Raw genomic sequence first — 12,371 nt, forward strand, 5'->3', positions numbered from 1 at the left:
TCTGCATGCAACTCCAACGGTATAGGCAGCGCACGCCAAGATAGCTCTCAGGAAGTAATAATTTTTCCGACTTACTTAATATTCATCGTCATATTTTGACCAAAACTACGCAGAACTCTTGTTTTATCTAAGTCCATTCAGTCATTTAGGCGTGAAAGAGCCACAAACATACATACATACATACATTCATCTCCACAAACTTTCACACTCATAATATCAATACAGATTGAATCTCTTTTCTCTTCTGTTCACCATCCTGTGGATATATCAAACTTTTGAAACCCAAAGATAGTGCATTAATATATCGTTTATTGAAGTACTGCAAAATTCCCAATGACCTGAAACAATAATAAACTTTTTTCTGGGACGACCCGTTTACTGTCAACAAGAGTACAACAAGAGTACAAAAAAAGTGAAGAATGATAAACGATCACTGCTCAGCTTCTTTTTTTACGAGGTCGAAGTTTTCGTGTCTGTCTGGTCTTACTCTTTCCTCTGTAACTGGATTTCGATCTTTTCAAAGATTTAGAACTTCTGCCTCTCCTGACATACTTCTTGATAACTCTTCGTCTCGTCTTTGATCTTTTTCGAGGTTTGGCAGCCTTCCTAGCCATATTCACATACGGAGATTTTTCTCGATCGTTCATCATCCTCCACAACTTGGTTGCCCTTCTAGTTATTTCCTCGTCAGCCAGTCGTCTCTTGTGACGTTTTCTGAAAGTCTTCAGGAAATTCAAAAAAGGATTTTGAAAATATTTCACCTTGTCGAGAATTTCTCCAGTGACATTCGTAATAGAATAATCCTTCATGGTGGATTATTTATATTATTCCTATATTTCATTAGTAATTTTGTATTGAACCATGCATCAATGACCAGAATTATTTTGAAACTACTTCAACATGACAGTTGTCAAAATTATATCTCATCATCGGGTGCGGTTGCTTGAAGATGGCAATCAGGCAATAATTATTATACATTAGTCGTATAGCGTGCTTTAGTAATTACCTGGTAGAGGGGTTAGTACATTATATATCGTGAAATACCAGTTTTTTCTGACATCACATGCTACAAACATTCATTCATTCGCTAATTTTTCTTTTTTTTTACGAATATTTCAATGTACTGACAAATTCATGGAATGAAAAACAATTTTGTGAAGGAAGCAGTTCTTCATTGATTTTTGCAAACTTTCATTTCGCATTGTCAGATTGCAGCGGAAAATTTTATAGAGGTGTGGAAAAGACAACTTCTAGTTCATTCCAATCAGCAATTGGTGTGAAATATCCATAGCCGCACGTAAAACCGATTATGGCAGGGCGAAAAATGCCGTGGCGGCGGGTCACCATGCGCAAGCAACTGTACGATTCTCTTCCCACCGGTTCGGCGTTAACGATTTCTCTCGCCGCACTGAGCTCGAATACCTTTAGTGTATGCAGTTGTGTTTACTACAGTATACATAACCTGTATTTCACTAAGGGCCAGTTGTATAGGTCTCGTTTATAGTTTAGTTTAAACTTGGGTTTACGCTTATATTTGAACTTAGGTTTAAATCGATAAAATTCTAAAATATCTTTTGTATATCTTCCAGTTAAAGACTCGTAGACACGACAACATGACAAGTGAATTGAAATTGACCTGCCGTCGGACATTGACGTAAATGTCGTAAATGCCATATGCAATTTGTTCATAAGTTCATAATCTGACTCTGTAATAAAATGAATTGCGGGAGCCACACTAACAGGAGGTCATCCAATTTTCCCAAGCAGAAAGTGAAGGAGCTATTACGGCTGGTGAAAATCCATAAGGACATTCTGGAATCCAAGAAAAGTGACGCCGTGACATGGGCTCACTTAAGGATAATGTATCATTATTATTCATTGTTGTAATTCAAAAAATGAACTCACCAAACTTACTGTGGCGTATTCCTATGCAAAGTTAGGCCAATTTTTTTAATTAATACCCCTACAGATACTTTCGACATCCTGAACTTACTGATAAATTCCTGGTCTATCCAAATGTCCATGGTGTCGATTCGCGGTAGAAAAAGTCGCGGTCTTCTTGGGTTTTCCACAATATTTATAACATCTATTTCATCTTCCTCTTCAAATAATACGTCTTCAAATATGTCCATTATGAAAACATGAAAATATCTGGACGCGTCAAATATTTATAGATTATAATCACAAATAGTTGACACATCAGTATTCAATCCGAACATGTGTTTAACATGTGTTTAACCGACGCTTGTAATTTAACTGCCCCTCCATCCATCAGTTGACAGTTAAACTCCGAATGGCAGTCACAAACACCTATACAACGAACTTTATTCGTTAAACCAAGTTCAACTAACTCTTGTGGTTCAAACTTAACCTATACAAGTGGACCTAAATGATTTTTTTCTAATAATTAGAGATAGAATATGTCTGACAGTGATACTTCAGAAAGTGAAAGTGGTCTATGTCTCAAGGGTCAGTGAATGTATAATTTCTCTCATCAAATAATTTCAATTTCATCCTCATGCAAAATAATATACTAAAACATTTGCTTGAAGAATGAATTTCATAAAGACTGACAAAATTGCGTTTCAACATCAGCTGAAAGCGAGTATTTGTTATTAACAGGAACATCAAAAACTTTGTTGGTTGATTAATTTTCTAATGATGGTGGAATTTATATTGAAATATTTATCATTTATATTTATAATCATCAGTAATATATTGCATTAACTAGCTGATTTTTGAGTTCACTTGTATAATAATCACACTATTTTTTTTATAAATATTTCAGCACCCAACAATCATTACAGGAGTCACAAAATATTTTCATGAATTCAATATGCTGTTCATCAGTAACCGATGATTTTGCTCATACTATTATGGATTGACCTATTAAAAACTCGCAAGATATAGTCGAAGTGAACGATATTGAGCATACCTAAAGTTGTACTCTCAAAGGCCAAATAAACCAAAACATAAAAATGAACCGGCTGCGAAGTAGTCATCGGAGACCCTAGAAATACAAAAATACAAAAATAAAAAAACTCATTCATATTCTTAACATTATTAACTCTAATACTTAATCTCGAGTTCCCAATGTTTTATCCCTACTGCTGCTGAAAAAAATATTCTTCAATCACTTGCATGCGAAACTCTTGACAGGTCCTATTCCTTCGAAGTGGAATGACGCTCTGATGAAAGCTTCTTGAAAATTAGAAATTTATCTCATCCTTCAACTTTACATATTTCCCTGTACTTGATTCCATTCAAAATAATGTTAATAGATCAGAGATTATTACTTTCAGTAAATATACCTTAACTTTTAAATCCAACAGATTTCGAATCGAAAATTCAAGTCGGTATCAAAATATATTCCGTGGCATACGGCACTGGACTATTCAATGAGTTACTATGACAGTACAATTGAAATTTTTACAAATGTGACATTCACGTGGAATGTATTGGCGTGAATTGGAATCTCTGGCGTGGAGCAGTGAATCTATTGAACACTTTTTTCGCACCAGAAAAAAACCAGTTTTATCAGTCTTCTGATGGTGCTGACTTAAAAATCAAATAACTCAATTTTAAATTCCAAAATTCACTCGACAAAAAACATTTTATTAGAAAAAAAATGCGTATGACAGAGACATTCAATTCGAACTAATACCGTTTCAACAACAATACATTCATCAGATATAGTCACGTCTGATATCGTCATAATCGGTAGATTTGTATCTTAGATCATCTTCATCATCTTCTGTTCGGTTTTCATGATCTTTGTCACTTTTACTATGCCCAGGTTTTTGGTCTTTCAAATCCCGTTCACTACGCTTTGGTTTGGGTTCCTCATTCTTCTCATGTCTGGGTTCTTTCTTGTTTTTGTCAGACCTCCTTTCCCTGCCATGTCTCCTGTCTACACTTGTGTCTGTTTCTGTGTAGGATGAAGAATAAGATCGAGTACGACGCCTCCTCTTCCTGTCTTTACTCCTTCTACCCTTACTTCTTCGGCGGCGTTTTCTACCCCTTCTTCTCCCTTTTCGTTTTTTCCTTGATCTGGACCGTTTCATTTTATACTTTGGTGCCTGTTTGGAAATGTTTCGATAAGGAGATTTTTCTCTTGCACTCATTCCTCTCCATAACTGGGCACCTCTCTTTGTCATCTCCACGCATGACAGTTTTTGCTTATTAGATTTTCTGAAGTCGCTCAAGAAGTTCAGGAATGGGTTCGGATAAATTTTTGAGGGCACTTTTCTCGCTGGTGATTTGCTCTTCCGGGTGGCTTGGCTTCTGGACCTTCTGTTATCCATTTTTCACTTAGGATTTATAATATACAAAACGTTCTATGTATACATTTCAGCGATATTTTACTGATATTTCACTTCTGACGTTTACATCATTTTTTCAAACAACGTACGTGACAGTGCTTGCAGATTACTCTGATAACTTTGATAATATCAAGAAAGTCAGGATACGGAATGTTTTTCTGGTTGAAACATATTTTCGAAAAATTTTCTGATAAGAGAATGGATATTGGAAAGAAACAATTAATGGAATCCTTTTGAACGTATTTACTTTACTTTTCAAAATTGGCCACTTGATGAAAATATGAGATGGAAACATGATTATGGAATACATATAACAGATAGTAGGTAATTGCTACACATGGGTCTCGCGCTGAAATTTTATTTATTTTTTTGAATGTTATTCATGTATGTACTTATGCCTGCTGATCACAGAAACAAAATTTGACACAAGTAGTTTTTTTATGAAATACAATAAATTTTCCCAAATAACAATATTACGATGTCATCATTTGTTGACAAAATCACGTTATAGATCGTGATATTATCAAAAGTATACTATAGGACAGAAGTGAGTATTTCAATAGGAAACTTTGAAGAAATATGTTTTCAATAAAATAATGTATGAAGAATTAATGGTGAGAGGAGTAAGTTAAAATTATATAATTCAGCCGCACTTTGACTCTAGAAGGAAATTTTCAATCAGACTGATGACATTATTGAAGGTATATACAAGAATAAAACTACTATCTTGATTTGAAGATGATTAACAATGTTTCATGATGAATTTCATTAGCTTGGATTTCTATTGTCTGATATTATATAAAATGATTTGAAATCCCTGAAAGAAATAAAAGAAAAGAAATAAAAATGAATATCTGAAAAAACAATTATTTCAAAAGCAAAAAAAATCTAACTGAAAAAATAGTGAAATAAAATACAAGTAAAAATGGAACAATTGAAAAAAAATAAAAAAAAGTAACTTGGCTTGGATTCCTTTAACTTTTTTATTTTCATTTTTTATTCATTTATCCTATTTTCACTTGTATCTTATTTCACTTTTATTTCATTTCGAATGTTTTCGCTTGATATAATTGATTTTTTCAGCTATTCATTTTTAATTCTGCTTTTTTAGTTCTTTCAGGGATCCTGCGGTGTACAATACCGAATGCCCAGGAAAGACTTATTCACAAAATATCAAATTTCTCACTTATCAAAAATAGTTTGTTGATGAAAATTCCAGAATATATTCTTCGAAAGTATAGCTATCGACGTGTTCAAATATGTTTGCATACTATACCTACCTTTTTTTCGCAGAAATTTGACTATTTCAAATAATTCAGTTTCGAATATAGGAAACTATTTTTTTTCGCTCCGAAGTAACGTATGGTACGCAAAGCAGTTTGAACACGACGATAGATATACTTCTGAAAAATATATTCTGGAATATTCATCAACAAACTATTTTTGATAAGTGAGAAATTTGACTTTTTTGAGTAATTCAGTTTCGAATATACGGAACTATTTGTTTTCGCATCGAAGGAACGTATGGTACGCAAATCTGTTTGATCACGTCGATAGATATATTTTTGAAAAATATATTCTGAAATTGTCATTAACAAATTATTTTTGATACGTGAGAAATTTGACTTTTTTGAGTAATTCAGTTTCGAATATTTGGAACAATTTTTTTTTCGCATCGAAGGAACGTATGGTACGCAAATCTGTTTGATCACGTCGATAGATATACTTTTGAAAAATATATTCTGAAATTGTCATTAACAAAATATTTTTGATACGTGAGAAATTTGACTTTTTTGAGTAATTCAGTTTCGAATATAAGGAACTATCTTTTTCGCACCGAAGGAACGTATGGTACGCAATTCTGTTTGAACACGTCGATAGATATACTTTCGTAGAATATATTCTGAAGTTTTCATTAACAAACTATTTTTAATAAGTGAGAAATTTGATATTTTGTGGATGAGTCTTTCCTGGGCATTGGGTATTGTTCAACGGAGGATATTTCAAATGACATACTTTTAAGTTACAAGTCATAAAATTTCAACCGAGAAACCAATTTTCCAGTTCCCATACGCTACCTGTTTCGGTACAAATATATTTTTCCTGAATTATATTATACTCTTATTTTACATGTTTTTCGATATTATTATATTATAGGGACAGTTGGCTGATAGAATGAAATTATGTAGAATGCTGACTCATTTATTCGACATGTTTCAATAATATATCGTGTTTTTAAAATAATAACATCGAAATATAGGTAAACTTCTCAATATTTGCAATCTGGCAACACTGTTCGCAAATTGTTTGATTGTGTCTCTCGTCATGAACTGTGGATGAAAAGTTGTGGGTAATTTCACACTAATCACAAATTGCAATAGTTTGGATTCAGCCAGGATGATTGTGCCTTTCTGAAATTATTTTTGTCTCAAACAAGCCAACGAGTTGTAAATGGTGACCATTCCTGTGAACTTATGGTCAGTCACGGAGCCCCCCAGGGTTCTGTACTTGCATCATTACTTCTTATTATTCACACATCCGATTTCTCAGAGTATTTGATACCTTTTCAATGAAGATGACACAAATCTTTATTACACTGATCATATAGCAAGTCTGATGTTAAACAACCATTCACTAAACAAAGACATAAATAAACGTTAGCATTTCCAGAAATCATCCTCTCATCATCAATCCTATAAAATAATCGTCCGTTGTGTTTGTTGAACACAAAGACCGACAGAGGGCCATAGACAAAATCAAGTTGCAATTCGATGGTCAGAATATAATATTCACGAACTCAGTAAAAGTTCTAGGATTGACTATCGACCGTAACTTAATAGATTTCGTTACGTATAAACTCACTAATCAGACACGTATATGGTTTATTGAAAAACCTATATTTTGAGAGGCAGTACCTGAACAGAAAACAATTCTATATCATACAATTTTTTTGTCTAGTTTTGATTATTGTGATACTGTCTATGGCCCTTGCCTAGACCTGCAAACGTCCTCCCGAATATAAAAGTACAAAACTCCTGTATCAGACTCATATTTGGGTTGAGCTGTAAAACCCATATCATCCCTTCATTAATGAGATTGAGTTACTGGAAATGTGTAATAGACGTTAGCATCACCTAATAAACTTTGTTTATAGACTTCTAGATAGTGAAACTCCCGATCTTATGAATAAACCCAGAAACCTCATAAATGTCAGAAATCCCCTTCTTACAAATCTTCCCACAATTCCCAAACATTCCTCACAATTATATGAACGCTAATTTTTTACCAGGCAGCAACTCTGTTTAACATCTACTTTAACCAGCCCAGAAATTGACGCCAAACTTTTGTTGAATATTGCCCTCTCTCATTGTGTGTTGATTTTGTTGAGCCCAGTACCGATAATACTGTTTTTTAAACAGATCATTATCTGTCGTAAAATAGAATGAAGTTTAGCGATGTTTCGCAGTGAGGCACTTGCCTTGGCTCTTCAGTACCAATCTGAAGCTCCCTAAGGCAAGTGTCTTATGGCGAAACATCGATGCCTACCAATGAAGATGACATTGTGCCATGTGAGTGAAAGTTTTACCTTTCATTTAGCACATTTTGTAGTAATCCTGTCAATGATATCTGATTCAATTCCATAATAAATGTTTGGAATACAAAATGAGTAGAGACAATTGGTTTTTTGTATAATTCAGTTTTCATATAAAAGTATTTGTTTCGAAAGAATGTTTCTTTTGTGAATTCAATGTTTATATGAAAGTGACTGTTTCGGGGGGCTTTTCTTCCAGTTTGTGTCTGAAAGTTGGTTCTTTGCATGATCTATACATATATGTATAGAGTAGCTTTTTTGAAATTGATTACTTCCTTCCTTTCTTTGAAAGATTACTATATTTTCTTGTATCAAGATGAAGTAATAGAAAGTTATTTCCCAAAAGTTAATCACTCCTAAAAACGTAACCCTATCAATGAAACAAAAATGTAATTTCATAAACTTGTTTTATTCATACCCAACATATTAGTCACTGAAACTCCGCGATTGTAATTTTTTTGATATCACCTGAGGTCGTTAGATTACTTGACGTTCGATCATGGCTAGATGCAATTTCAAAAGTGACTGAAAAAATTAGGTAAGCGTGAAAACTTTCGGAAATATTACATTCTGATTCAGAATTGTCTCAAAAATCCAAAAATGTGACAATATACAGAGTGTTCCATTTGAAAATTTAGAACTGGAGCCATTTCCGTTGAAACCGATAGTAACTGGAAAATGAAAAATATTGAAGTAACCGGAAAATGGAGAATATTGATTAACCCTTCTCTTCACATGTCACTCAATTATACTGAATCTCATTCTGATACAGGATAGTCTGGAAGTTATGACTTGTCTAATAGATTCTTTTACACCCGGTATATATGTTCATGAATCTATCGTGGATAGTGATTTTTTATATTTTCCGGGTTTAAAATTGGATCAGAATTGATCTGAGAGAGACAGACTCAAAAATTGGCAGAAACCATTTGAATAAAAATATGAGATTCCAACAATAAATGTATCAATAATACAAATCATGAAATTATAAAATAACAACTTCATTGATTCCAGTGGCGCATTTGCTTTTTCAGCTGAAGGAAAACCCGGAAAAACCTGCAGCACCACATCATTCGAAGATCTTGATCTGCCAATGTTCTCCCCGTGAAAAAACAAAATGTAGGGTGTCTTCAGAGGCTCCAATGAATTCAATTCATCGCCAGAACACTTAGTGAGATTTTTGTTTTTTTTTTCCAAAAGATCTTTGGTGTGAATTGAAGGTGTTATATTTTTAGGAGTGATTAATTTTTGGGAAAGAAAGTTTTTGGCTTTCTACTACTCCATCTTAATACAAAAAAAGGATGAGGGAATCTTCCAAAAAAAAAGAAAGTAATCAATTTGAAAATAAGTAACTCCATACATGAATGTGTAGATCATGCAAAGAAGTAATTTTCAGATACGAACTGAAAGAAAGTCCTTCTGAAACAGCTACTTTCATATAAACATTGAATTACATGAAAGAAAAAAATTCTTTCGGAACAAATACTTCTAGTTTGAAATACAAACTGAGTAGAGAAAAGTATCTTCTGTATAATTCAGTGTTCAAAAAGAAGAATTTGTTTCGAAAGAATTTTTTTCTTTCGTGTAATTCAATGTTTATATGAAAGTAGCTGTTTCAGGACTTTCTTTCAGTTTGTGTCTGAAAATTACTTCTTTGCATGATCTACACATCCCAACCAGCAAAGGTGTTTTATAATTCCATGGTGTTGCAACAGTTTTATTTTATTAGTATTTTATAATTACTTCCAAAATGCTAATTGATTATATTAGATGATCGGTGAACACAATACAGTTGTAGGCAATAAAAGTGTTTCATAAATTTGTCCTAGAAACGTTTATTAAATGAAATTAAAAAACCATTATAAAATAGTCAGGAAATTATCACAGAAACATTTTTGCAACTCACTTATGAAACTTATTTTCCCATAAAAGTAAATTGTTATATAGCAGTTTTATAACACTTTTCTGCGAGATTTTTATGATAGTTATAAAACTATTTCAAGCTCATTTTATAACTGTTGCCTGTAGCTTTCAATGAAATCATTTTATTAGAATGCTTTCAGATAATATTTTATTTTCATTACCATATTATCACTTCAATGATAATTTCCCAACTTTTTTATAGTATGATATATTTACTACAACTCAAAAACACTAATATAAATGTTATAAAATCAAATTGCTTTTGCTAATATATATTTGCTGCCACCAACAATAAAATGCAGCATTTAAGAACAACCAGCTGACATCGATTCCTAATCACAGCTTTGAAAAATTCTTCAAAATTTTACTAAGAATGTTCAGTAAATATATTTTTGTTGAGTTATTCAAGTGGGACACCATCGATACAGTGGTGGAAATTAGTTCTTCAGCAACTTCTGAATATTTGATTTTTATTGAGTACAGGTACCCCATAAGTAAATTCAATATATTTTAAGGCATTGGGTATAGTAACTCAACCTTATTATTCACAATTTGGAAGACTGTAAAATACAAAGGGTTTGCACTTTCAAGTTTCAGTTTTTAGTTATCTATTTAGAGAACCTGAATATTTTGTTCTGAGTGAAGCAGGTTCGTATTACAACCCTTTTAATGATGACAAATTCAGGTACAGCAAGGTGTGTTTTACAGAAAGTATTCAGAAGTAACTCCTCGAATAACTAATACCTACTGTCATATAGACGGTGTCCCATAAAAGATACATAACTTTGGCTTTTTCACACTTTCTGTGACAACTTGTTTGAATGAAAATAACCCTGCTTGCTTTTTGGGTTGCATAGAATTGATAATTGCTTCTTGTTCTGTATCGTCATTCTTCAGCATTCGTTCTAATAGTTCTTCTTCAGTAATTTGGTAGGTCATCAAATGACTTCGTTTCAGTTTATGGATTCGGATTAGCTTATCAGCATCAATTTCTGGCCATGAGAGTTGGTTATTATTTACCCATATATATATATATATATATATATATATATATATATATATATATATATATATATATATATATATATATATATATATATATATCCGTCTAGGTTATTGGAGCAAATTATATATTCGAAACTGTATAAATTCGCAAATAAATACATAGCACCTGAACAACATGGCTTTATGACCCAGAAGTCAGTAAATACTAATTTATTTATTTTTAGCAACCATGCTTTTGAAACTTTACAAAATAAATCTCAATTGGACATAGTATTCACAGACTTCCGTAAAGCCTTTGATCAAGTAAATCATGATGTGCTTTTGCTAAAAATTAGTAAATTTGGGTTGTCGAGAAATTTTCTTGAACTGATTAAAAATTACTTGAGAAATAGATATTTCATTGTTAAACATAATGGGAACACTTCGGGAAAATTTTATGCTAATTCCGGTGTTCCTCAGGGATCAAATCTAGGACCTCTTCTATTCTTATTATTCATTAATGATTTACCCTCGGTCTTACATCATTCACATTGTCTGATGTTTGCAGATGATCTCAAAATTTTTAAACGTATTCAGACTGTTAGAGACTGCGTATCATTGCAAAAAGACATCAACAACATTGTGAATTGGAGTTATACTAATAAGTTATTTTTCAATATAAAAAAATGTTATACGTTAACAATATCCCGTTTGAAAGATGTGATCAAATTTGAATATCATATGGATGGAGAGGTCCTGGGTGAAAAAACCGAGGTGAAAGACTTAGGCATTACTTATAATAGTACTTTTTCCTTCACAAAGCATATAATGCTATTAGTAAAATCTGCAAATCGTATGTTGGGATATTTAATGAGACAAACGCGTGAATTTAATAATATAAATACAATTAAATTACTCTACTATACTATAGTTAGACCAAAACTGGAGTTTGCTTCAATAATTTGGACAGGAGAATACAAAACTACTTTAAAAGAAATTGAAAAGGTTCAAAACAAATTTCTTCGATATCTCTATTTTAAAAAATATCATAAATGGCCCGATTACAATTTAATACGAACATCACGGCTAAGGAGCGAATTCAAAATATTATCATTAGAACAAAGACGCAATTTGTCAGCCCTGATATTCATATATAAAATAATTAATAATCGAATTGATTCCCCCGAAATCCTACACTTGATTCCGTTTCATGTCCCTTCACGCCGTACTCGACATACAATTATGTTCAATATTTCTGTGTCAATATCTAGCACTAGATCACCTCTCGCAACCATGTTGATATTAGCTAATGAATTCAATGAAATAACGGATATTGATTGGTCTTTACCATATTCCAATTTCCGTAACACAATACTGAATAATATACTGAATATATCTTCGTGAAAATTAAATCTACCTAAATCTGTACCCCAACAGTTCTTATAGTAAGTACGTAATAAAAATATATTTTTTTTTTAAGTTGAATTTACATTGTATGTATTGTTAATAATAGGAATCCATGTAATAAAACTTAACAAGTTTGTATGGAT

The 12,371-nt window shown here is 32.4% G+C and overlaps 1 protein-coding gene across 1 annotated transcript; it reads right to left on the minus strand.

The window, feature by feature from the left end:
* Positions 1-3,594: 3,594 nt before the first annotated feature.
* Positions 3,595-4,428, minus strand: LOC141481387 (uncharacterized). The gene has a single exon (XM_074172812.1). The coding sequence runs from the start codon at positions 4,302-4,304 to the stop codon at positions 3,687-3,689; it is 618 nt and encodes a 205-aa protein (XP_074028913.1). The 5' UTR covers positions 4,305-4,428; the 3' UTR covers positions 3,595-3,686.
* Between the last annotated feature and the right edge of the window lie 7,943 nt (positions 4,429-12,371).

This window comes from Leptinotarsa decemlineata, unplaced genomic scaffold (genome assembly GCF_025532065.1).
Source record: "Leptinotarsa decemlineata unplaced genomic scaffold, Ldec_3_MD MMD2_tig00000199_RagTag_RagTag, whole genome shotgun sequence".
NCBI classification, from domain to species: domain Eukaryota; kingdom Metazoa; phylum Arthropoda; class Insecta; order Coleoptera; family Chrysomelidae; genus Leptinotarsa; species Leptinotarsa decemlineata.

What these genes read in the sequence shown, in the direction of transcription:
- LOC141481387 (XM_074172812.1), bottom strand. Translation starts at nt 4,304, where the DNA reads ATGGATAACAGAAGGTCCAGAAGCCAAGCCACCCGGAAGAGCAAATCA.